This window comes from Giraffa tippelskirchi, chromosome X, assembly GCF_054371585.1.
Source record: "Giraffa tippelskirchi isolate mGirTip1 chromosome X, T2T-mGirTip1v1.2.pri, whole genome shotgun sequence".
NCBI lineage: Eukaryota > Metazoa > Chordata > Mammalia > Artiodactyla > Giraffidae > Giraffa > Giraffa tippelskirchi.
This window is the reverse complement of record NC_137289.1, coordinates 56,463,032-56,490,457: the sequence shown is the minus strand read 5'-3', so window position 1 is coordinate 56,490,457 and position 27,426 is coordinate 56,463,032. Positions and strand designations below refer to the sequence as shown.

The 27,426-nt window shown below is 40.6% G+C and overlaps 3 protein-coding genes across 5 annotated transcripts in view; all 3 read right to left on the bottom strand.

The window, feature by feature from the left end:
• Positions 1-447, bottom strand: part of LOC145536938 (melanoma antigen preferentially expressed in tumors-like) — a 33,499-nt gene extending 33,052 nt beyond the window's left edge. Inside the window, exon 1 of one of the 2 annotated variants that reach the window (XM_081567255.1) lies at positions 199-447. The gene's annotated coding sequence lies outside the window, so the exon portion shown is untranslated. The remainder of the gene's footprint in view (positions 1-198) is intronic. The other variant, XM_081567257.1, reaches the window with a different exon arrangement.
• A 4,103-nt stretch (positions 448-4,550) lies between these two features.
• LOC145535650 (T-complex protein 11-like X-linked protein 2) lies at positions 4,551-20,658 on the bottom strand. The gene is given in 7 exon segments (XM_081564047.1): positions 4,551-4,859; positions 5,668-5,831; positions 6,826-7,007; positions 7,103-7,320; positions 7,589-7,725; positions 8,616-8,836; positions 20,611-20,658. Coding segments are annotated over 7 exon segments (1,203 nt in total). The 3' UTR covers positions 4,551-4,626.
• Positions 20,659-23,023: 2,365 nt separating this feature from the next.
• The window catches only part of LOC145536937 (melanoma antigen preferentially expressed in tumors-like), a 29,861-nt gene continuing 25,458 nt past the window's right edge, over positions 23,024-27,426 (bottom strand). Inside the window, exons 2-4 of one of the 2 annotated variants that reach the window (XM_081567253.1) lie at positions 26,858-27,157; positions 25,818-26,420; positions 23,024-24,993 (exon numbers count right to left, since the gene is read on the bottom strand). In XM_081567253.1, coding sequence (XP_081423379.1) covers positions 24,480-24,993; positions 25,818-26,420; positions 26,858-27,147 — 1,407 coding nt within the window. In that variant the 5' untranslated portion in view covers positions 27,148-27,157 and the 3' untranslated portion in view covers positions 23,024-24,479. The remainder of the gene's footprint in view (positions 24,994-25,817; positions 26,421-26,857; positions 27,158-27,426) is intronic. The other variant, XM_081567254.1, reaches the window with a different exon arrangement.

Genomic DNA, 27,426 nt, shown 5'->3' with positions numbered 1-27,426 from the left:
ATGGATTTGAGTCCTTGCAGGGGTCAGAAGACAGACTGTTGTCTGCTGAACAATGGCCTCTAAGGATATCCATGCCCTAGTGCCTGAAATCTGTGAACGATACCTGATTTGGCAAAACGGACTTTGCAGATGTGATTAAGTTAAGGATCTTGAGATGGGGAGACTATCTCAAAAGCGAAAAGTAAAAGTGTTACTCACTCAGTCGCGTCCGACTCTTCGTGACCCCATGGAGTATAGCCCACCAGGCTCCTCTGCCCATGGAATTCTCCAGGCAAGAATACTGGAGTGGGTAGCCAATCCTTTCTTCAGGGGATCTCCCTGACCCAGGGGTCAAACCCAGGTCTCCTGCATTGTAGGTAGATTCTTTACCGTCTGAGCCACCAGGAGACTAGCTTGGTGAGCCCTCAATGTACTAGTGTGTCCTTATAAAGAGGAAAGGAGAAGGAGATTTGATACAGAAGAAGGAGGGCAGTGTTACGACTGAAGCAAGATACTATGTTGTTGGCTTGGATGAGGGATGAATGGGTCACAAGGCAAGGACTATAAGAATGCAGCTCTAGATGTAAAAAATGCAACTTAAGAAATTCTCCCCTAGAGAAAGCCTGCCAAAGGGACAGTGGCCTTGCCAAGAAACTTTGGTTTGTACCCAGTAAAGCCGGTTTTGTACTTGATCTCTGGGGCTAGAAGAGAATAAATGTGTGTTATTTTAAGTCACCAGGTTCATGGTAATTTGTTACAGCCACTGTAAGAAAATAACCCAGGAACCTTCCAAGATAATCTAGTCCAGTGGCTTCAAACAATCCTCAGAAGAACTTCGTTCAGCCCCCAGAAATGTGCAAAGATGTCCCCTTAACTCACTCAACCAGAGAAGAAAACCAAAAAGCAAAACAGGTTCTAATGCCCGTTAGAGCTGCTTGTGCCACACTGTTCCGTGCAGGTGTGCTCAGTTCTGTCCACCTCTTTGTGACCCCGTGGACTATAGCCCACCAGGCTCCTCTATCCATGGAATTTCCTAGGCAAGAATACTGCACTAGAACTAGGAATATAGACTGGAAATAAACAATGGAGGAATACATAAAACCATATATGTAGAAAGCTTAAAAGAGTGCCTGGCCTGTATGTGATCATAATATTATTAGGTGTACTTGCATTTGCAGAGAAAATCTCTGGACGGATACACAAAATGGTAAAAATGGCCATTTCTTCTAGGTTGAATGAATCACACGCATGCTACAGAAACTGGCTTTTTACCATATTTAATCTTGTGCACATACTGCCAATCCAGGCGGATCACTGGTAAAGTATCCGCCTGTGAATACAGGTCCCATCCTACAGCTGAACCAACCTTTTTGTCACGTTTTGAGCCTGAGAACACTTCATTTTTCTTGAGAGAAATGACGTGAGTATTCAAGGGTCAGACAGACACCGTGTTTCTGTGTTTTGTTTATCTTCTCTGGTTAAGTGAGTTAAGGGAACATCTTTGCACGTTTCTGGGCTTCTCCTTTAGCTTGAGTTGAAGAAGAGCGGATACACATACACACATACTCCCCTTTGGAGTTGTTTGAAATGGACAGGAGAAAAAAGAAATTCACTTGTGGGGTATTATAACTCGATGGGAGGAAAATGTCCTCACCATTTCAGGGTGTGTATATATGAATATATTTTCCCCTTAAATGGTGAGCAGCATTCAATGGAGCCATCTTTCCCTGTTTAAGATTAAGATTTCTATCTCCTTCATGTGGAGATATAAAACTAGCTCAGAATCTCAAAGAAATCAATTATACCAAATTTCAGTTGTAAACTATAAGGCAAAATTTCATTTCAGTCTAATGTCTATATCCACCAACTCTCCTGCCACCAACAGTCATTTCCACAGGGATCCATTCAGAGTACATTTTTATATAAAGCAAATCCAAAGTGAAGATTTTTCTTAAAATATATCAATATTGGCAAATCAGATTAGAAAAATCCAGCTAGACAAAATTCACAGCCTGATTATTAAATGCACATTAACCAGCCATTGTCTCTTTCCTGAAACTAAGTCACGAGACTAGAACCCTTGAATGATTCATTCCCCGGCTTCCCTCTGTGCCTTGCTCAGCCACTCAGTCATGCCTGACTCTTTGCGACCCCGTTGACTATAGCCCGCCAGCCTCCTTCCTCTGTGTGCCTTATATTTAGCCAATAAAGATATCACTCTATTCACCTAGATATAGCAAACACCTGGGATCCATCTTCTAGAAAAATTACCCTGGGAGTAATGGAACTCAGATCCCATCTGTTATTATTCTTGGATTAAGTAAATTATACTCAGCTCTTCCCATCCCCTGAAATGATGAGGACATTTTTTTGCCCCATGCAGTTATAATATCCCACAAGTGAATTTTTATTTTCTCCTGTCCATTTCAAACAAGTCCAAAGGTGAGCTAATTTCCCCCCTGCTTTCCTAGAGTGCTGGTGGTCTGTTGTAGTTGGCCTGTAAATGATAGGGTCACTTCAGTTCAGTTCAGTCACTCAGCCCTATCCGACTCTTTGGGACCCCATGGATCGCAGCACGCCACGCCTCCCTGTCCATCACCAACTCCCGGAGTTTACTCAAACTCATGGCCGTGAGTTGATGATGCCATCCAACCACTGCATCCTCTGTCATCCCCTTCTCCTTCTTCCTTCAGTCTTTCCCAGGATCAGGGTCACTTCAAAGGAGTCAGTTCTTTGCATCAGGTGACCAAAGTATTGAAGTTTCAGCGTCAACATCAGCCCTTCCAATGAATATTCAGGACTGATCTCCTTTAGGATTGACTGGTTGGAACTCCTCGCATTCCAAGGGACTCTCAAGAGTCCTCTCTAACACCACAGTTCTAAAGCATCAATTCTTTGGCACTCAGCTTTCTTTATAATCCAACTCTCACTTCCATACATGACTACTGGAAAAACCACAGCTTTGACTAGACGGACCTTTGTTGGCAAAGTAATATCTCTGCTTTCTAATATGCTGTCTAAGTTGGTCAGAACTTTTCTTCCAAGGAGCAAGTGTCTTTTAATTTCATGGCTACAGCCACCATCTGCAGTGATTTGGGAGCCCCAAAAAATAAAGTCTGTCACTGTTTCCACTGTTTCCCCATCTATTTCCCATGAAGTGATGGGACCATATGCCATGATCTTAGTTTTCTGAATGTTGAGTTTTAAGCCAACTTTTTTTAACTCTCTTCTTTCACTTTCATCAAGAGGATCTTTAGATCTTCTTCGCTTTCTGCCATAAGTGAGGTGTCAACTGCATATCTGAGGTTATTGATATTCCTCCTGGCAATCTTGATTCCAGTTTGTGCTTCATCCATTCCAGCATTTCCCATGATGTATTCTGCATATAAGTTAAATAAGCAGGGTGACAGTATACAGCCTTGACATACTCCTTTCCCGATTGGGAACCAGTCAGTTGTTCCATGTCTGGTTCTAACTCTTGCTTCTTGACCTGCATACAGATTTCTCAGGAGACAGGTCAAGTGGTCAGATATTCCCATCTCTTTCAAAATTTTCCACAGTTTGTTGTGATCCACACAGTCAAAGGTCAAATGATAGGGTGACTCTCTACAATTGAAGAAAACAAGCCCAGATCTTTGTGAATCTAGGACATCTGTCATTTGTGATGCCAAATGAATTGACAATCACAATCTGGGAGTTAGAGGCTTAGACTGCAAGCGGGAAGAAACATGGTGGCTGTCCCACTCTTGAATACCCAGGTCATTTATCTCAAGAAGAAAGAAGTGTTCTAAGCCTAGAAATGTGACAATAGAAGATTTAGCTACAGAATGGAACCAGAGATGAACTTGAAACAAGTGTCTGTGACCTAATGGAACCAGAGATGAACTTGAAACAAGTGTCTGTGACCTAAGTGCTTGCATTTGCAATTGGTTTGAGAGAGTCTAAAACTTACCCCCAGGATCACTAAAGAGAGAAAGAGAGAGAGAGCGCGCCCATTGAGGCTGAGAAATATCCTCAAATGAATGCTTGTTGGCAGACAATATTGACTTTAACCCAGTCCTCACTTTTGCATACTGCTTCATGTCCTCCACACCAGAACAGGATGTGGCGGCTCTTACTATTACTGCAGTTTGAAAATTATAGGGAAAATGTGATACTGGAATTAGGGTTCTATGTCTTCCCCTGATCTGTAACTCAGCGTATTCCCAACCTCTAGAAGCCCTTATACTTCCAGAACTCATACTTTGGAAAAATTCCAGAGAAAGTTTTCACAGCCCTCAAGGAAATGATTTTCCATTGGAGGAAACAATGCTAGCAGCCGATGCCCTGATGCCTGCTCAAGCCAGGCAGGAAGATGATGAGCCAGTGAAAGAGAACTGCGAGCTCATGGGTTCTCAGACAGTAGGGGATAAGGGCACGAAACCTGGATTCAGTCGCAACACAGAAGGAACCAAGGTTTTCTTGCAGCACAGAAGTTTATTATGAAGGGGGCTGGGCCAGTTTGTATTTACATGCTGGAATCCTGCAGCCCTGAGTCCAGGCCATAGTGAGGAAGATGTTACTCGGCTCGCCACAGGTGATGTCATCCCAGGAACATGCTGAGCCCTCTCTCCTGGGTCCCTGTTGCCAGACTGGGGTCTGGCACTGTCAGATAGACTCCACTTCTGTTTCTTGGGCCTGAGCTGGAGGGATGATATCTTTAAGGATTTCATCATAATAGGGGCTAAATACCTGCTGATTGTGACGCATCAGATTGAAAAACTTCCAACCCAGTTTTGTCAACTCCCCCTTGATGAGAATAATGCCAACAGGGAAGTCTAGCAGAGACTCCTGCATCCTGTGAACCAAACAGCCTTTGAGAAACAAGTGGGTCTGCTGATCTGTGTGCAAGAAAAAAGTTAAAAGGGAAAGATCAAAGAGGTTTCAGAAGAAATTCACAATGCCCTTGCCCTCTCTGTTCACCGACGTTTAAATTAACACATTTTCACTGACCTACCCACTCATTTAGGTAAACCATGTTAATGAATTTTTTTCTTTTCTTTTGGAAGAAGGAATGCTATAAAGCTCCTAAAAGCAATGCATTATTGAAAGATGTCCAGCCAGTAAGTCTCTGGCTGTTTATAATGTTATGGGGTGCTAAGTGAGCTCCCGATGTGTGTGGCCTAACAAGAGGATCCTAGACATTGTACATGAAATTCTAAGGACACACATTGCAGCCAGTGTACCAACACTGGGTCCTACAACCATATCAGACTATGTCAAGATTCAAAAATTAGAAGCAAGGTGGTCGAGTTCACTGCTCCCATTCTTGCAGGGAATATATCCTTCGGCTTAAATTAGCATCAGCTCCTTAGAGGGAAGTAGTGACCGTCATGGTAACTTAAAGCATGGGATATAGAAAGGGTTTCCCATCACAGGTCTTGGGTTATAGTTAGAGAATGACCAGGAATCACTCAGCACTAGCACCTGCAAGTTACGCATCCTAGCTGACCTTAAAACCTTCAAACTGAAAGAGATCTATTTCAGTTCTGCACATCATACATAAAGAAACTAAAGCCAAAAGACTTTCCCAACGATCATTCCATTTTCGAATGGCTTCACAATTGACTTCCAGGCTTGAATCCACCTTCTTACCTTCCACATTCTTGCCACCCCTTCCCAGCCCCACCACCATAGGAGGACTCTTACCAATGATGCTACGAACATGGTTCTCTTTCTTGGCGATGTTCTGAAGTTGGCCTCTAAGAGAGGCTTTCTTTTCACTACTCAGGGCAGTTAGGCCCATGTCTTTGAGGCGTTCACGTATTTTCTGAGACACTTGTTCACTCACAGTCACCATAGCCTCTTCAGGCCTAGATAATGAAGGACAGAAAGCAGAGTGACCTTGGCATAGGGGCAAAGCCCAGAGAGTCCAACACCAGAAGCCAGGTCCACTTACAAAAGAATTCCAGCTCTCCACCACTAACAGGGGACTCAGCATTTCAAATCATTTCATTGTTACCCTCAAGATGTCAACTATTTCACACATATTAATTCGTACATATCAACTAATTCATACTATTCTCCACTTCAAATGAAACAAATTAGACAAGGGTTCAGTTCCATTCTTGGATCTACTCAGTATTCTTTGGCCCCATAAACTTTATTCAAATTCTGTTTTAAGATTTCTTAGGCATTTTCCATAGTTGTCTTCCCTACTTCAGCAATTAACTTGTAAATATATTGAGGTCTGAACTTCCAGTTCTTCTTTTTACTTCAGCTGAGGTGCCCTGCATGAAGCAAATTATGGATACATATTGACCAAGGGATCAACTTCTGGATATACAAACACAAATCCAGTGTCACTTATTTAAGTATATAATGACTCACTTTTAGCACACACAGTACTGGATCTTTCATAGCAAACTAGTTACCACACTCACCTCCTTGGAAATAGGTTTTGTTTCCATCACAAGCCTTAAAACAGTTTATCAAAAAGCACCAATGACCTTTGAAGATGATGCCCAAGGTCTTTTGCGTGGTTAATGATGAATAATAAGGCAGTAATACATTAACTGCCTAAGTTCCAAAACCAACATACTAGTTTCCACTCTCAGAAAGATCTAGGAAATTTGTTGTTGCTCATGTTGTTTAGTCTCTAAGTCATGTCTGACTCTTTTGCAACCCCGTGGACTGCAGCCTGCCAGGCTCATCTATCCATGGAATTCTCCAAGCAAGAACACTGGAGTGGGTTGCCATTTCTTACTCCAGGGGATCTTCCTGACCCAAGGTTCAAATCTGGGTCTCCTGCATTGGCAGACAGATTCTTTACCACTGAGTCACCGGGGAAGCCTCTATGAAGTTTACCTGGAGTTAAATTCCCCCATCAGGGCCTTGGTTATGTGTTTCAGTTTATTCACAAATTCAGTCGAACTGAATAAAGCGCTACCAGAGAAACTTCTGGCCACTAGCAAGACTGAGGCCAGAATGGCCAACTGCTTCAACTGGGACTCCATGTCCCGCAGCTGGATTCTATCCATTAGCAGAGTCTGGTGAGGCAGGGAAAAGCAAGCTGTCAGAAGAGTGTTTTAGTTAAGGTATCGAATACAAAACAAAAAGGCAATATTCTAACCTATGTTCCTACCTCGGGAAACTCGTTACTGTCAAGATCCCAGAGAAGAAGGTTCAGGTAACCCTGGAACAGCACCATTGTGGAACTGGGAAGTTGTGGGTTGTCCACTGCCCAATTTGGAGATGAACGGGCCATGCTGGAGGAGCTGGGAGAGTCAGGAGAACTTGAAGGTGGTGTAGTGAGGTCTAGAGCTATTTTCGTTAGCCATTTTGTGGTGCAATCAAGGAGATCTATGACATAGAAGGGAATATGTAAATATCTTCAAACACCAAGGCTTGAAAAGTAAGGCTTGAGGATATATTCTTCCTCAATAAATAAGTGATTTTGTACATTTTTTCTCTTGGAGAAATGTTCCTTCTTCCTACCCCACGCCCTAGCCCCCTGTCCAACAGGGAGAAACTATTTATCAAAAAATAAAAAAGAAAGTATCCTATCAGTGCAAGAAATCAGACCCAAAGTCAAATCTCCCCCTCTCTTGTCCTTAAATTTTGAACATACTGGGTTGCTTGTTGAGGAGTTCCTGGAATTTAGCTCATTCATACCAGATAGAATGTTCCTTCAGGTAGGGTGGGAGGCTCTGTATAGGATAGTTTACCATGTCCATTTTCATCAGGCCCAGAACATGGAAGATGCCCCTGTCAATGGAGGAAAAATCACATGCTTACACTCTAAAAGGTAATCTAGTGGGGTGAGGTGGAACTCAAGCTAAGAGTCCTAAAATCGCAGTGTCTTAGAGTTAAAAATGGCCTTAAAAACCGCAGTCCTACTTCAGTTTACAAATACAGACATTGCAACCAGGGACCCAAGGCCACAGTGTGAGTTGTTATCAGAGCTAGGAACAGATGCATCTTCTGACCTTTTAGTTACCAGTCTAGCGCTCTTTCCACTGTAGGTACTCCATCTCAGAAAAATGACTAAAATTCTAACTCTCTGTGGGTAGTTGGGATGATGGTGGTTGAATTTGCAACTCATTTGGCTTATGACTTTACCTCTGGGTCTTGGTTCTTCTATCTGTGAAACAGGGATCATCCTCATTCCTGTTCCCCCACGAGGTTTGAGTTAGGATACATAAGAAATTATCTGCAAAAGTGCTGCTTGAAATCTCCCAGAGAAACAGATACTGTACTCTAGTGTCTAGACAAGAATGTTGGAGTGGGTTGCCGTTTCCTTCTCCACAGGATCATCCCGACCCAGGCAGTGAACCCTCTTCTCTTGCATCTCCTACATTGGCAGGGGGATTCTTTACCACCAGTGTCACCTGGGAAGCCAGTATCTGAACAGCATCATTTCTTAGAAAGGGTCCAAATGATCTGAAGATCATCAAAAGGCTTCTGAGAAGCCATCCTTTGAAAATAAAAGCCAATAATCCAGAGAGGAACAATAGAGGTATTACTCCGTTCTTCAGTATAGAAAAACTAGGCAAGCCAGGGGCTATAACCCAGTATCTGGGCCAGAGTTTTCTGGTACAGTGTCTACGACAGGATATTACATCTAGTGTTCAGGAACAGTACATCTAGTTTCTCACCTCAGTAACTGCACAGGATCTGTTATGCTCTTTAGTTTTCGCACTGCTTCATCTCGGACTGGTGCACACAGCAGGGTCATCAAATTAAGAATGTAGTTGGAGAGATGAGGGACATCCAGGGCCCCATGCTCTGCTTCCTGCTTGAGGAGATCTATGTCCAGAGCTTCTTCAATCTCATCTCTTAGGCTGTTCTGGCGTGGTAATAGCAGTGATAGCAATATCTGCCCAGAAATGACAATCAATGGAGCCAGATTATTTGGAACCCCAAGCACTCTTTGATGAACAATCTCCTTAAGGCAAAGGCATGCCAGCCTATGTCTACTGGGGCTCCAGAAACTAGGTTTCCCAATTGCATATTCAGAATATGATTTCTCTCTGTTTAGGAGCCAGTTATAATTTAAGGCTTCATTGGGATTAGTAGTAACAGTAGTGCTGTACTATTTTCTGGGCAGAATGAGATAAAGATAGGAAGAAAAATAACTATGACAAAAACAAATGCAAAGAAAAGCAAACATTATCCTAAATGGTGAAAAACTGAAAGCATTTCCCCTAACGTCAGGAACAAGACAAGGGTGCCCACTCTCACCCCTACTCCTCAACATAGTTTTGGAAGTTTTGGCCACAGCAATCAGAGCAGAAAAAGAAATAAATGGAATCCAGCTTTGGAACAGAAGAAGTAAAACTCTCACTATTTGCAGATGACATGATCCTCTACATAGAAAACCCTAAAGACTCCACCAGAAAATTACTAGAGCTAATCAATGAATATAGTAAAGTTGCAGGATATGAAATCAACACACAGAAATCCCTTGCATTCCTATACACTAACAATGAGAAAACAGAAAGAGAAATTAAGGAAACAATTCCATTCACCGTGGCAATGAAAAGAATAACATACTTAGGAATACATCTTCCTAAAGAAACAAAAGACTTAAATATAGAAAACTATAAACCACTGATGAAAGAAATCAAAGAGGACACAAATAGATGGAGAAATATACCGTGTTCATGGATCAGAAGAATCAATATAGTGCAAAAATGAGTATACTACCCAGAGCAATCTATAGATTCAATGCAATCCCTATCAAGCTACCAACAGTATTTTTCAGAGAACTAGAACAAATAATTTCACAATTTGTATGGAAATACAAAAAACCTCGAATAGGCAAAGCAATCTTGAGAAAGAAGAATGGAACTGGAGGCATCAACCTACCTGACTTCAGGCTCTACTACAAAGCCACAGTCATCAAGACAGTATGGTACTGGCACAAGGGCAGAAATATAGATCAATGGAAGAAAATAGAAAGCCCTGAGATTAATCCACGCACCTATGGACACCATATCTTTGACAAAGGAAGCAAGCATATACAATGGAGAAAAGACAAACTCTTTAACAAGTGGTACTGGGAAAACTGGTCAACCAGTTGGAAAAGAATGAAACTAGAACACTTTCTAACACCATACACAAAAATAAACTCAAAATGGATTAAAGATCTAAACGTAAGACCAGAAACTATAAAACTCCTAGAGGAAAACATAGGCAAAACACTCTCCGACATAAACCACAGCAGGATCCTCTATGACCCTCCTCCCAGAATATTGGAAATAAAAGCAGAAATAAACAAACGGGACCTTATTAAAATTAAAGCTTTTGCACAACAAAGGAAACCATAAGCAAAGTGAAAGGACAGCCTTCAGAATGGGAGAAAATAATAGCAAAGGAAACTACTGCTGCAGAAACTACTGTATGAGCCAAAGCAGCGTGTCCACATAAGCACTGTTGACTTCAGTCTCATGCAGGTCTAAATGATTAAAACAAATCTGCTGAGTTGCAGTTCTTAATTTGGGGAGAAAATCCGTGTCTATTGATTACTATGAGCCATACGCTTTAAAAGGATAACTCATTTCAGAGAGGTAACTCTATAGATTGGTGCTGGTACAGAAGGTTATGATGAGGACAAGGAATTCCAGAGGTATGAAATCATTCTCTTGACCAAGAGGTCATGGATATTGTAGGTGGCCAACCAAGAATGGTATACAGACAGCAGGCTGGTTCCAGACTCTGTGTTCTGGTCACACACTAGGTTCACACTGAAAAGTAACAGTGGGATAAACTTTACTAATTGACAAAATCTGGCAAATCAGCCTCAGTTACTGAAAAGATGAGATCATGACAGATCTCTTTGGAATGCCACATAAGTCATTTCTAGTACTACTGCTAATTAGACCCAGTCACAGCTGAATCTATTTCATGGCCTCTAAGTTTTGTGTATAGTAGAAAGCTATCTCTCTCTCTCTCTGTGTGTGTGTGTGTGTGTGTGTGTGTGTGCGCGCAGTACATGAATAGCTTCATGTTAGCTGAAAACATTTTCTTCTTTTAAATAAACCCAGAAAAGAAGCTATCAGAGCATTTAATCACCATACTCCATGTGCCTGAATTACAACAGTTACAAATGAGTGGAATCTGAATTGATTAGATCTTACAGTTCATATTCTGTCTGTGTCTCCCCAGAATGGAGAGAAAAAGAGTAGGAACATATCTTGTAGGGTTGAGCTTGTTGTTAAACTGAACATCCAGAAACACCTATTTTGCTGGTTTGTGTGGGAAACTGCAGGATCATCAGTATGTCCAAAATTAGTTTGTCCTAATCTTTCTGGTTTGCTGGCTTTGGTAAACAATGCTATACATTACTGGGGATGTTTTGCTAGGTTTCTGCAATATGGCATGGCTATATATATGAGCTGAAGAAAATGCAGCAGATCTAATTTTCCATTGTGGCTAAAGATGAGGAATTTAGAAAAGACAAGAGACTCTGTTTGTGGTTCTAGGCTTACTGAAAAATGTCCTAAGTTTTGGAGTGAAGAACAGTAAGTGAAGACATTTACTTGTGCAAGTGACTGTGTCTCATCTAACTGTGGAGAATTACTTATGGGACACACAAAATTAAGAGCCACAAATGAGGCTTATCTTTATTTAAAATAGAAATTACTCTAAAATTTTAAGACAGAGTTAGGAAACATCTATATATAGTCATAGAATGGAATCTGACATCAAGGCCAAATATAGTTCTTTTAATTAGCATGTGATTATAGTTTCTTTTAATTAGTATACTTCTTTTAATAGGCACAACAATTTTACCTAGCCCAACTATGCTCTCCTGAGGGTGACTGGGCTCAACTTTTTACATCAAAAGACAAATTCTGGCCTTCTCCTTATCCCTCTTCAAGTCAGATTTTGCTTCTGTCAGACCTGATACTCCAATCGGTCACTCTTTCTCTGAGAGGATTACCAGGTTTTTCTCAGGACCTTCTAAAAACTTTGAGTTGCATCAGTGGACCCCAGTCAGCAGTTAAAGATCTGTATCTCTGGGGGCCAGTTTAGACATTATCAAGCACTGTATTTAGGCAAGCAGCTTGATGAGCTTGCCCGTGATTTGGTAGGATTTCATGAGAACAAATTTCTCTTCTGTTATTTTTTTGCTTTGAGCTGGCCGTTTTGGAAGTTGGTGCCAGTGGCTTTAGGAGAAGGAGTGGCTTCATCTCACATGGAGAAGTGGGAAATGATAGCAACAGAACACTTGTGATGCTGTTACCCTGAAGGTAAATACTGAAATCCTGGGTCTAACACAAATATGTACAAGTGAGCTAGATACTCTATGTGAATGTACTTTCAGAAAGCAAAGCTGACTTACCTAGCAACAGTACAGTGATATTACTAGCATCAGATGAAACTGTGTTATTTCTGCGGAAATTGTATTCAAAACCTGTTTTTGTTTGTATCTTTGTGAAATTCATTTACATAAATAGATGTAACTCTATTGTCGGTATTAACCAATGGGAAAGAAGAGAAGCAGTTCCAGGTAGCACTCTATGACATAAAGCAGAGTATGCTTACCCTCCAGTCCCTGGTGGCTCAGTGATAAAGAATCTGCCTGCAAGGCCTGAGACCTGGGATCAAGCCCTGGGTCGGGAAGATTCGCTGAATGAGGGCATGGCAACCTACTCCAGTATTCTTGCCTGGAGAATCCCAAGGACTGAGCAGCCTGGCAGGCTACATCCTATAGGGTCGCAAAGAGTCGGACTCGACTGAGGTGACTGAGCATCAGTCATCACAATGTAGTATTCAACAGCTCTGGGGTGAATGTAATAGGTTGAATAATAGGCTCATCCTGTGAGGAGTACCACAGCACAGAAATAAAAAATTGCCTTCACAATGAAAACTTCTGCCCAGTAAAGGATGGAGAGAAATGAGACCACAGGGATTCTGTGTATGGTGTTGATTTATGAGCTCTGTCTTTTCTCCTGATATGACTCTTCAGTGTAGTGTGGACCCCTTCCATGTGAAACACAGTGCACATAAACTTGTAATTCATAGACTTGCGTAGTACCAGACTAGAATGAACATTTTCATGGATTGCCTCTTTTATATCCACTCAAATATTTTCCATTCAATACATAATTGTGGAGTGTGATGTCAGGAAGTTGGCAGGAATCTGCAAGTACACATTTTGGCAAATAACAATGGAGAGTTTTTTTTCCTAGGAGCCCCAGTGTCCCGTGGTAAAGGCTCAGCACCCTGATGTATTTATTAAAAAAATCCAAGAATAGACACATTGAAGACACTAAGAACAGGGTCATTTAACCAATATCAATCTTCCACCAAGACTACACATATCATTGCCTAGAGAGATGCACTAGACTGGTAATACTTCCCACAAGGGAAGGTGAGAGTGTGGTGAACACCTAAATGATTCAGTGGTGCTAGAGGCTGCCCAAGAATTGCACTTCTTTCTTGCCTAAATACAGAACCCAGAAGGAATAGCAGGGCTAAATAATCTTGGGAGAGCAAGGAGCTGGACATCACCAGATGGTCAATACCGAAATCAGATTGATCGTATTCTTTGCAGTCAAAAATGGAGAATCTCTATACAGTCAGCAAAAACAAGACTGGGAGCTGACTGTGGCTCAGATAATCAAGTCCTTATTGCAAAATTCAGACTTAAGTTGAAGAAAGTAGGGAAAACCGCTAGGCCATTCAGATATGACCTAAATCAAATCCCTTAGGATTATGCAGTGCATGTGACAAATAGCTTCAAGGGATTAGACCTGATAGAGAGAGTGCCTGAAGAACTATGGATGGAGGTTCCTAACACTGCACAGGAGGCAATGATCAAAATCATCACCAAGAAAGAGAAATGCAGACAGGCAAAATGGTTGTCTGAGGATGCCTTAGAAATAGCTGAGAAAAGAAGGGAAGTGAAAGGCAAGGAGAAATGGAAAGATGTACCCATCTGAATGCAGAATTTCAAAGAATAGCAAGGACAGAAAATAAAGCCTTCTTCACGAACAATGCAAAGAAATAGAGGAAAACAATAGAAAGGGATAGAGTCGAGATGTCTTCAAGAAAATTAGAGATACCAAGGGAATATTTCATGCAAAGATGGGCACAATAAAGGACAGAAAGTGTATATGCCTAACAGAAACAGAAGATATTAAGAAGTGTAAGTAAGTCAGTGTTAGTCGCTCAATCAGGCCCAACTCTTTGCAACCACATGGACTGCAGCCCACCAGGCTCCTGTGTCCATGAGATTTTCCAGGCAAGGATCCTAGAATGGGTTGCCATTTCCTTCTCCAGGGCATCTTCCCGACCCAGGGATCAAACCTGGGTCTCCTGCACTGCAGGCAGCTTCTTTACCAACTGAGCTACAAGGGAAGCAAAAATGCACACAAAACCTCAGCACAGGCCACAGGACAGGGAAAGGTCAGTTTTCATTGCAATCCCAAAGAAGGGAAATGCCAAAGAATATTCAAACTACCCCACAATTGCACTCATTTCACCTGCTAGCAAAGTAAGCCTCAAAATCCTTCAAGCTAGGCTTCAATAGTATGTGAACTGAAAACTTCCAAATGTACAAGCTGGATTCAGAAAGGACAGAGAAACCAGAGATCAAATTGAGAGCATCTGTTGGATCATAGGAAAAGCAAGAGAATTCCAGAAAAACACCTACTTCTCCTTCATTGCCTATACTAAATCCACTGAGTGTGTGAATCACAACAACCTGTGGAAAATTCTTAAAGAGATGAACATACCAGACCACCTTACCTGCCTCCTGAGAAACCTGTATGCAGGTCAAGAAGCAACAGTTAGGACCAGACATGGAACAATGGACTGGTTCCAAATTGGGAAAGGAGTACCTCAAGACTATATATTGTCACCCTGCTTATTTAATTATATGCAGAGTACATCATGCAAAATGCCAGGGTGGATGAAACTAAAACTGGAATCAAGATTGACTGAAGAAGTATCAGTAACCTCAGATATGCAGATGACACCACCTTAATGGCAGAAAGCGAAGAGGAACTAAAGAGCCCCTTGATGAAGAGGAAGAAAGAGAGTGAAAGTGTTGGCTTAAAAGTCAGTATTCAGAAAACCAAGATCATGGCCTCTGACCCCACCACTTGATGGCAAATAGGTGGGGAAACAATGGAAAGAGTATGAGATCTTATTTGCTTTGGCTTCAAAATCACTGCAGACGGCAGACGGTGACTGCAGCCATGAAATTAAAAGATGCTTTCTCCTTGGAAAACAGCTATGACAAACTTAGACATCATATTCAAAAGCAGAGACATCACTTTGCGGATAAATGTCCATATAGTCAAAGCTATAGTTTTGCCAGTAGTCATGTATGGATGTGAGAGGTGGAGCATAAAAAGGCTGAGCACTGAAGAATTACTGTTTTTGAACTGTGGTGCTGCAGAATATTCTTGAGAGTCCCTTGGACAGCACGATGATCAAACCATTCAGTGCTAAAGGAAATCAACCCTGAACATTCATTGGAAGGATTGATGCTGACCCTGAAGCTCCAGCACCCTTGCTGCTTTATGCAAAGAGCCAAGTCACTGAAACAGACCCTGATGCTGTGAAAGATTTAGGGCAGGAGGAGAAGGGGGCCACAGAGGATGAGATGGTTTGATGACATCGACTCAGTAGACATGAGTTTGAGCAAACTTCAGTGGATAGCGAAGGACAGGGAAGCCTGGCATGGTGCAGTCCATGTTTCGCAAAGCACTGGACACGACTGACCAACTGAACAACAGCACACAACGAGTTGGGGAAAGAATGACAGCCAATTGGACACCAATTCAACAAATCTCTGCTGTTCCTACTAACTGCCTCACGGACTGCCCCTCACAAACTTCACAGGACCCATCACCCAGGGAAGCCCCAATTGGCCTACAAGCATCCTCAGCACTCCTTGAGTCCTTCCTCTTCAAAATTGGCATTCCATAGACACCCCTGCTGAAGGTGCAATCAAACCTCTACAGAACATGCACAGGCATAGAAAGAGAACTGGGACCACTTTGCTTGATGGGGTGAACAGTTGTACCTTAATCACTTCTGGGGACCAAGATAGGGATAATAAATAAGAGGCTATCATCACATGTGCTAGCTTTGTGCAATTCACAGACGGTGTATATCATCCTAACACTTCATTCACAAGATGAACAAGAGGGGTTGATCAGATGAATACATAGAGGAAGGCTAAGAGACCCCCCAGTATACCTAGCTTGGCTGACTGGTGCACGTGCTTATCTCCTGAAGAAAGTTCCTAAAGACTTGTGGAGGAGAGTGATTCCTCAAATGTGAAGACACCAACGTGAGATTTCCAGCAATGGGAAAAATCTAGGAAGCCCAACACCGCACTAATGAACAAGTTAATATCCCAGTAATTGACCCCATAGAAACGCAGGTCCATGAAGTGCCTGACAAACAATTCAGAATGATTGCTTTAAAGATGCTCAGACAGCTACAAGACAACGCAATGAGATCAGGAAAGCAATAATTGAACAGAATGGAAAGTCAACAAGAAGATAGAAACCATGAAAAGGAGCCCAAAAAGATATTCTGGAGCTGAAGAATACAATGGATGAGAGTAGAAATATTCTAGAGACCTTGAACAGCAGACTGTGTCAAGCAGAAGAAAGAATTTATGAACTCAAAAATAGATAATTTCAAGTTATCTAATCAGACATGAAAAAAATGAAAAAGAGTGGTGGAAATCTATGAGACTTTTTGAACCCCATTACATGGACCCATAATGGGGGACCCTAGGTAAGGAGACAAAAGAGATGGAGGAGGAGGAGACAGAAGGAGGAGGAAAGACAGAAAATGGAAAATTTTATTTGTGGAAATAATGGCTGAAAACTACTCAATTTATGGAACAACATCGACATCCGAATTCATAAAACTCACAATTTCCTGAGCAATATCATCTCAGAGTAGGTTATATGAAGACACATTTTAATAAAAACCTCAAAAGTCAAAGACAGGAAAAGAATTGTTTTTTTTTCTAACTGTCTTGATATTTTACTTATTTTGAGTTCTTACAATACAGAATTTCATTTCAACTTTTTTAAGATCAGTTTTTCTTGGAGTATATTTGCTTTAAAATATTGTGTTAGTTTGGTATCCAGGAACGTTAGTCAGCTATACATCAACATATATCCCCTCGTTTTTGGTTTTCCTGCCTATTTAGGTCACCACAGAGCACTGAGTAAAGTTTCCTGTGCTATACAGTAGGTTTTCATTAGTTACCTACTTTATACCTAGTAGGGTGTGTGTGTCAATCTCAGTCCCCCAATGCATCCCACACCCTACCCCACCCTCAGTATCCATGAGTCCATTCTCTATGTCTGTCTTTATTTCTGCTTTACAGATAAGTTCATCGGTGTCTTTTTTCTAGATTCCACAATTGTTACTGTATGATGTTCCTTTTTCTCACTTTGAATTCCTTCCCTCTGTATACAGTATCTACGTCATTCCTTTCAGTGTCTGAGGAACATTCCGTTGTATATATTTGTATATATGTACCACGGTTTCTTTGTGCATTCTTCTGTGATGGAGATTTACGTTGATTCTATGTCCAGGGTATTGTAAATAGTGCTGCAATGAACACTGGGGCCATGTGTCTTTTTCAATTATGGTTTTCTCTGGGTGTATGCCCAAGAGGGAGATTGCTGGGTGATATGATAATTCTATGCTTAGCTTTTTTTTTTTATTACTTTTTTATTTTTTTAATTTTTATTTTTTTAAATAAATTGATTTATTTAGTTGGGGGCAAATTACTTTCCAATATTGTAGTGGTTTTTGCCATACATATGCTTAGCTTTTTTAAGGAACCTCCATACTGTTCTCCATAGTGGCAGTATCAATTTACATTACCACCGATACTGTAAGATGGTTCCCTTTAAAGGAGAGAATTTTTAAGTTTGTGAGAGAAATGCGACTTGTCACATAAAAGGCAACCCCATAAGGCTATCAGGAAATTTCTGAAAAGAAACCTTGCAGTCCTGGAGAGAGTGGGATGATATATTCAAAGTGCTGAAAGAAAACAAGTGACAACAAAGAATACTCTATTCAGAAAGGCTGTCCTTCAGAAAAGAAAGATAACGACATTCCCAGAGAAACCAAAGCTGAGGGAGTTTTTCACCACTAGACCTGCCTTAAACAAAATGCTCAAGGGAGTTCTTTAAGCGGAAACAAAAAGACACCAACTAATAAACATAAAATCCTTGGAAAGGATGTAACTCACAAGAAAAAGTAAAGCAAATAGTCAAATTGAGAACACTTGAAACTTCCGTATAAAAGTGAAATGTATTAAAAATAAATGACCCAATCAAATAATGGGCCAAAGAACTAAACTGACATTTCTCCAAAGAAAACACACGGATGGCTGACAAACATATGAAAAGATGCTCAACATCACTCATTTTCAGAGAAATGAAAAGCAAAACCACAATGAGGTACCATCTCATGCTGGCCAGATGGGTCCCGTCAGAAAGTCTACAGTAAATGCTGGAGAGGGTGTGGAGAAAACGGAACCCTCTTCCACGGTTGGTGGCAAGGCAAACTACTACAGCCACTATGGAGAACGGTGTGGAGATTCCTTGAAAAACAGAAAATACAACTGCCACATGACCCAGCAATCCCACTGCTGGGCATACACACCCAGGAAACTGGAATTGAAAGAGACACATGTACCCCGATGTTCATTGCAGCACTGTTTACTAGGACGTGGAAGCAACCTAGATGTCCATCAGCAGACGAATGGACAAGAAAGTTGTGGTACAGATACACAATGGAATATTACTCAGCTATTAAAAACTGCATTTGACTGAGTTCTAATGAGGTGGATGAAACTGGAGCCTGTTATACAATGTAAAGTAAGTGAGAAAATCAAACACAGTGTATTAATGCATATACATGGAAGTTAGAAAGATGGTAACGATGTCCCTATATGCAAGACAGTAAAAGAGACACGGGTATAAAGTACAGATTTTAGGACCATGTGGGAGAAGGCGAGGGTGGGATGATTTGAGAGAATAGCATCGAAACATGTATGTTACCATACGTGAAATAGATGACCAGTCCAAGTGTGATGTATGAAACAGGTCACTCAAAGCCAGTTCACTGGGATAACCAAGAAGCATGGGATGGGGAGGGAGGTGGGAGGGAGTTCGGGATGGGGGACACATGTACACCTGCGACTGATTCATGTCAATATACAGCAAAAACCACCAAAATAGTGTAAAGTAGTTAGCCTCCATTTAAATTAAATTAATTAATTATTGAAAAATAAAGTTGCAATAATTTGTTAGTGCTCACAATATCAAAAGATGTAAACCAGGACACCAGTAACACAAAATGAGATGGAAAAAAATAAAAGCATAGAGTTTTTCCATGCAATCAAAGTTAAGCTGCTATTATTAATATCTTAAATCAGACTGGTACAATTAAAGATCTTTCATGTAAGCATGGTGGTAACCATCATTATTAATTAATCAGGGTTTTATTTTTGGTAGGTCTTTGAAATGTAGCATATTATTTCATTATAGAAGCAGGATGAATAATTCATTAAAGAATTTTGCATGCTTTTTCTTTTTAATTGAAGTACAGTTGATTTGGACTCTTCTAGTGGCTTAGCAGTAAAGAAGCTGCCTGCCAAGAATAAGATGTGGCTTCAATCCCTAGGTCAGGAAGATCCCATGGAGAAGGAAATGGCAATGCACTCCAGTATCCTTACCTGGGAAAGCCCATGGACAGAGGATCCTGGTGGTAAATGATTAATACACAGGGTCAAAAGAGTCGGACACAATTTATCGACAAAACAACAACAATAGTTGATTTACAGTATTATATTAGTTTGCAGTGTATGGCATAGTGATCCAGTAGTTTCCCAGGTTATACCCCAATATTAGCTATTATCAGATGATGCTTATAATTCACTGTGCTACAGTGTATATGATTGCTGTTTATCTATTTTATACTTAGTAATTGTATCTCTTAATCCCATTCCACTAGTTTGTCCCTTGTACCTTCCCTCACCCGTTTGTAACCTAAATTTTGTTTTCCTTATCTGTGAGTCTGTTTCCAGTTTGTGTATGCATTCATTTGTATTCTTTTTTTAGTTTCCGCATGCAAGTGGTGTCATACAGTATGTGTCCTTCTATGTCTGACATTTCACTAAACATAATATTGTCTAGGTCCATCCATATTGCAGCAAATAGCAGAATTTCATTCTTTTCATGGCTGAGTAATATTTCTCTGTTTGTGTGTGTGTGTGTGTCTGTGTTTGTGTCTGTGTGTGTGTGTGCATAGGCACGAGCGTGCACCACATTATTCTATCCATTTATCTGTTGATGGACACGGGTTGCTGCCATACATTTGCTACTGTAGTGCTGCTATGAACAATGGGGTTATGTATCTTTTCATTGTTTTTGTTATTGTTCTGGATATATATCCAGGAGTGGAATTGTTGGATCATGTGGTAGTTTTTAGTTTTTGAAGGAGCTCCATATGGTTTTCCATAGTGGCTGCACCAATTTCCATTCCCACCAACAGGGTGAAAGAACTCCCTGTTCTCCACAGTCTCTCGAACATTTGTTATTTGTAGACCTTTTTATGACATCCATTTGGACTGCAGTGAAGTGGTACCTCATGGTTGTTTTGATTTGTATCCCTCTTATTAGCGATGTTGAGCATCTTTTCCTGTGCCTGTTAACCATCTGTACATCTTCTCTGGAGAAATGTCTATTCAGGCTTCCTGCCCATTTTTGACTGAATTGTTTTTTGTTTTGATACTTAGTTCTATGAGTTGTTTATATATTTTGAATTCAAAACCCTTCTTGATCACATTGTTTGCAAATATTTTATCCCAATCCTTAGGTTTTCATTTTTTATGGTTTTCTTGCCTGTGCAAAAACTCTTAAGTTTAATTACGTCTCGTTTGACTATTTTTGCTTTTATTTCTTTTGCCTTAGAAGACTCATCAAAAAAATACTGCTATTTTTGTCAATGAGTGTTCTGCTTATGTTCTCTTCTAGGAGCTTTGTGGTTTGAAGTCTTAAACGTAGCTCCTTAAAACTTTTGGAGTTTATTTTTGTATATGGTGTGAGAGAAAGTTCTAATCTTTGTTTTGCAAGTACATGACTAGAGAAGGCAATGGCACTCCACTCCAGTACTCTTTCCTGGAAAATCCCATGGATGGAGGAGCCTCGTAGGCTACAGTCCATGGGGTCGCTAAGAGTCGGGGAATGAGAGATTTCACTTTCACTTTTCCCTTTCATGCACTGGAGAAGGAAACGGCAACCCACTCCAGTATTCTTGCCTGGAGAATCCCAGGGACGGCGGAGCCTGGTGGGCTGCCGTCTATGGGGTTGCACAGAGTCGGACACGACTGAAGTGACTTAGCAGCAGACCCGTTTTCCCAGCACCACGTATTGAAAACTGTCTTTTCTCCATTGTATATCTTGCCTCCTTTTTCATAGGTTAATTGACCATAGGTGCATGGGTTTATTTCTGGACTGTTTATTCTACATCATTCATCTATGTCTGTGTTCTGTACCAGTATTATGCTGTTTTGATTACTGTAGCTTTGTTGTATAGTCTAGATTTTGAGAGGGTTATACCTCCATCTTTGCTTTTTGTTCAAGATGGCTTTAGCAATTGGAGGTCTTTTGTGATTCCATATAAATTTTGGATTATTGGTTCTAGTTTCGTGAAAAATGGCATGGGTATTTGGATAGGGATTGCATTAAAGCTGTACATTGCTTTGGGTAGTATGGACATTTTAACAATATTAATTCTTTCAACCCAAGAGCACAGGATATCTAGTTCTCTATTCACCTTCAATTTCTTTCATCAGTTTTTAAAGTATAGGGGTTTCACCTCCTTGGTTACGTGTGTTCCTAGGCATTTTATTCTTTTTGATGCAATTGAAACAGAATTTTAAAAAATCTTTCTGTTTGTGATATTCCATTATTAGTGTATAGAAATGTAAGTGATTTCTGCATGTTAATTTTCTACCCTGCAACTTTAAAGGATTCATTCATGAGTTGTAATAGTTTTAGGTGGTCTTTAGAGCTTTCAATACAAAGTATCATGTCATCTGCAAAGGATGTGTTTTCTCTCTTCCCTTCCAGTATGGGGGACTTGATTTTGTTTTCATTTGGTTGCTGTGGCTAGTAAGACTTTCAATAATATGTTAAATAGAAGTGATGTGAGTGGTATCCTTATCTTGTACCTGAATTCCACAGGAAGTCTTTCAGCTTTTCACTGCTCCCTGAGATGTTGGCTGTGGGTTTCTCATACATGCCTTTAGTATTTTGAGCCATATTCCCTCTAAACTTTGTTGAGAGTTGTTCTCATGAATGGATGTTCAATTGTGTCAAACAGTTTTTCTGCATATGCTGAGATAATTATGTGAGTTTTAACTTTTGTTCTATTGTAATGGTGCATCACACATAGATTTGCAGATGTTGTATCATCCTTGTGACCCTGAAATAAATGCTGTGTGGTTATGGTGTATGGTCCATGTATATATTGTTGGATTCGTTTTGCTAATATTTTGTTTAGGATTTTTCTATTTATATACATCAAAGCTGTTGCCATGTCATTTTTTTTCTTGTAGTGTCTGTCTCTGGTTTTAGTATCAGGCTAATGATAACCTTGCTGCATTCTACTTTCCTTATGATTCCCTTGAAATGACATTTATTGTCATTTCAAAAAAAGCAACAATGTACACAATTTAATAGTTATTTTAACATATTAGTCTTTCAAATTGAGAAATGCAGTCGTTAAATGCAGTTAGGAACAAGTTGTTAGCTATTTTTAATAATTATGTATTAATTTTTATATTTTCTCAAGACTTTGAAATGGTTTATCATTTCAACATGTTGGAAAAATAACTAATTTTTTTTTACTGAGCTTTAAAAATTGTTTTATCACTTCAACATGCAAACAATGAACACATTATTAATTACTGTTACATTTTTCTTTCTTACTAAGTTTTTAAAATGCAATCTGTTTTCATTTCAACAAGGAAACACTATACACAAACTACTAACTATTTTTCTATTCTTTTTTTGTTACCAAATTTTTGACATTTTCTGTTACCCTTTCAACATATAAACACTAGGAACAATCTATTAATTAACAGTATTTTCTCTCAGTGAGTGTTGAAATGCCTTATTTTATCACATTGACTTGTAAACATAGGAGCAGGTAATTATTTTAACATTTTCCTTACCAATGCTTTGAAATACAATGCTATCATTTTAACATATAACAATATAAAGAATTTACATTCTCTTATCTTTACTGTTTTTGAAATGCAGTATGTTATCAGTTCAACATGGAAACAGTATACATAAATGATTGATCAGTTATTCTACATCCTTTGTTTCTTATTAACTCTTGGATACACAGTGTGCATCTAGCACTTAGAGTACATCACATTTGAGAACAGCCAAATTTCTAGACCTCAGTAATCACATATGTTTAGTGTGCACCATACTGAACAGTGCAACTCTAGTGGAATAGCAGACAGAATGAATACATACGGAACAATGTGTACCATGAAGCAACTGTACATGGTACATTAAGACAAAGAAACATCAGAATGAATCTACTTAAATGGGGAAATAAGAGAGAACAGAAAACCTATCTGAGCAGGCAACATTCAAGCCATGATGTGAGGACTGAGTAGCTATCCAACAGGATAAAAGAGGCCAATATCATTTGAGCCAATCATGTAAGGGAAAATGTTAAAAAAAGGGGGGGGAGGAGGGTTATGGGGGAAAAATAAGTTCTCAAATGCTCTAGGCAAAACAGACAAACTAGTAAATGATAGGAGTATCTACACTTCGAGTGAGATCAGGGACTTTATTTTTTTTTTTAGCATGTGGAAAATTTCCTAAATCATAACCGACGCTTGGTGAATGTGTGTGGAATAGCCAGTAACAAAGCCGGGGCTCTGAGACCTGAAAATTGAGGCAGTAACATGCTGATGAAGATGCCACTAGGTAGTGGGCATAGTCTGTTTCTTTTTACCTGCATATGCTTCCTGATAAACAACCTGAGCGAATCAGAAACAGAGGGAAATCTGCAGGTACCTAGAGGGTAAAATTCCTGAACAACTACCACCTCTAGGAAGAGCTTCAACAGACCTGAATTGTGTCAAGTGCCCATAAATGGATCAATGGACCAATCAGTGTGGAGAAGGAAATGATGTGATGTATAATGCCTCAGTCAGCATATATCACATAGTCATAACTTGGTTAGTAACGAGAAGAAGATGTAGAGGGCAGTGGGCAAGAGACCCAGAGGACGTTTCAAATTCCTCTATTTCCTTTTAAAGGTTTCTCTTTTATAGAGGTCAGTTACATATCCAACATTCCTAAACCCCAGTTTCCTGGAACAGTAGAACTTTGTATATGTATCTCTACAAACTTGGGCTTCAGGCAAAACAATGAACCCTTAACAGCCACGTATCAGTGATGAAACAACTCCTTATACAGTGGAAATTACTCAGAATAAGTGGCCCATTTCACGTGATCCTGGTGGAACATGTGAAGCATCGCTTTGACCTGGGCCTGAACTTCGGCAAGTTTCTGTCGGTTCAAGCTGCAAAGAAAATTCCAATCCTGGTAACAATGGACAGGAATGGGATAAATCACATGCCTCAGCCTTGGCAAGGATGTCAAGTGCTGCAGGAGGCTCTTGAGCACAGGCATCGTAATGGGGTTGAAGGCAAACTTAAAGACGCGGAGGTGGGTACATTGGTTCAGGGTTGGGATGACGGCCGAGAGAATAGAATCAGTCATCATACAATTATTTATCTCCAGATGTTGCAGGGTGCCTGAGACCTTCTCCAGCAGAACCTGGAAGGGCTCATAAGCTTCTGAAAAGATTTGATTGTTATTGAGACTCAATACTCTGAGCTGGGTGGCCTGAGAGCTCTGGGACAGGGAAGTGACATCTCTGATAGAAAGGCCACAGAACGAGAGACACAATGTATCCACATGAGGTGGCAGGACTCTAAAGAGAGGAAAAGTAAGTTTATTTCAGAAGAATGACATCAAAGTGCCCCAAATTACAGGAATATATTCCTCTAGAATAAACTGCTTATACTAGTTTCCAAAAGGTGGTTATCAATGTGGACTTGAGGATCAGACATTATAAATTTGTGACCCGGAGAAAGTTACTTTACCACTCTGAGGAACAGGGTTTTAACCTTGAAAATGCGCACAGCAGTAATTATTATTCATGGTTACAAGAAGGATTAAGTGAAAAAAATCACATGCACTTAGTATACACAAAATAATAAGTGCTGGATCTGGTTGACTTATTTGGTGAGAATGGGTCCAGGAAAGCAGGCAACTGAGGGTTTCCTTTAAGTACTTCCCAGATGGCAAGCTCTACATTCAAGGGTCTAAGCCTTCAGGAAAATACAGGAGCAAAATTATCTGGCAGTGTTAACTCTTGTGACCCATCCACAGGCATGTGCATTAGAGCTACAACTTAATGTTTCTCTCTGAGTGCCTCCCCTTCCTCTCTAGAGAGGTATAAAGTCCAGGAGCAGAATAACTGAGTGTTTTTCAGAAATCTATGTACAGACATGTTCTAACTGTCTGCCTGTGGTCACTGAATAAATGAGTGAGCAGAGCTTCCTTCACTAACCTCATCTGTCCCTCACCATAAGGTACCCCATTTTCCCCCAGCTAGATTCAAACACCCAGCAATGCCTATGCTGAGGTGGAAGGAGAAATAGGTTACTAGCAGCATAGGAAGATGCAAGAATGGGCCCTTCTGTCTTAACAATGAGGTTTTCAGGGAACCCAGATTTCTCCCAACCTCCTCACCTGAGTAGTTTGTGTAGTTGATCTTTGAGGCAAAAGAAAGACAACCTGAGCTCCTGGAGGTTTTCCAGCTGCCCAAGCCAGACGAGAATAGACCTGAAATTCCTTCCCTTATAAGACCCAAAGCTGAGGTTAGACAAACTAAGGCTGTGCAGGTGGATTTTTCCAGAAAAACGGGTCATGATCTCACTCAGATAAGCTTGATCCGTTTCCAGACGATCAATGCACCCCAGATGCAGAATCTGAAGGATCCGTCTGTTGGCAGACATTCTATTGATTTGCAAATCTCTGCAGCAGAGGTGCAAGTACCCAGAGCTCTGCTCAACTTTATTACAGAGGAAAGTGAGAAACTGCTGTATTCTCAAGGTATTATTGAGGGAAATATCCACTAGTAATACCATGGTTTCCTGAGCTGACTCAACCTCACACCTGGAATTACCAATCCCAAGGCACCTGGCACTCTGCTGAGTGTTTTCTAAGTTAAGGACGGCGTGCTGAGAGGATATGCATGATTGTAAACAGAAAGGGAAGGCGATCCTGACATGAGAGCATGTTGTCTTATACTTTGAGTTGTGCCTTAAATCTAGGATCCTCAGTTTGTGGCCCCTGTAAGGAAAGAAGACAGGACACATGAGATGTGGTTGATGGGAAGATAACCCAGCAAGATCAATGATGGGAAACAGGGAGAGAACACCTGAATCCTGGTTATCACTTCATCACCATTCACCAGGAAGTTCTTTCCACACAAACTGAGCATCTTTCATCCTTTCCCCACACTTCCTTCACCTCTGGTCATGCCTGGTCACCTCTGGTCTGTCTCAATCTCCATGTCCCACTTCTATGTAATCACACTCAAATGCATACATAGTACCCTCAATCACCTCTATTCTTTAATCAACTCTATAAGACAAGGAAATACTCAATGTGACCCCAACTGTTGAACTCACTGGCTAGTGTTGGGAGAAGGTTAGATACTCCTTTTGCCGAAGGCTACAGCATACCCTCCTGCTGACTCCCTATAAATCTTCTGGTCGTAAACTTACCTCAAGGATGAGTTCTGGGCTGGGGGGATTGGCAGACCATCAATCATGGCTTCCAAGATGTCATAGTTTGACTCTTGTGGCTTCAGTGAACCAAGATGAAGACAGTGAAAAGGCCACACCCTCACCATTGCCTTTAGGATCTTCTTATGCCCACCAAAGAAGGCAGCGTTGAACAATGGAACAAAAAGATCTCTTGGGATTTCCTCCAGAGCGTGCATCACTGCAGGCTCACTACTCAGCAGACTCTTTGCAGCAAGCTCGAGGAGTGTGGCTGTGGTCTTTTGGTCCATCTTCACAAACCTGCTTCAGAGTGGAGAATATTAGAAGTTCTGAGAAGAAATATATAGTCTCTTGTTTGTTTCCGGGGATAGCTATGGACAAAATGCTTATTGAGTAAGTATATGGGTGAATTATATGGCCAACTTAAGTGACCTCTCCTCTGGGAATAGAATGAAAATAGACTTGCGAGTGTATTTAATTAAATATATGCACACATAACGCAGATTTACATAAGATAAAATGCCATTAGAGGTCATAGGTAAGTTGGCAGAAGCCGATCTTGACCATCC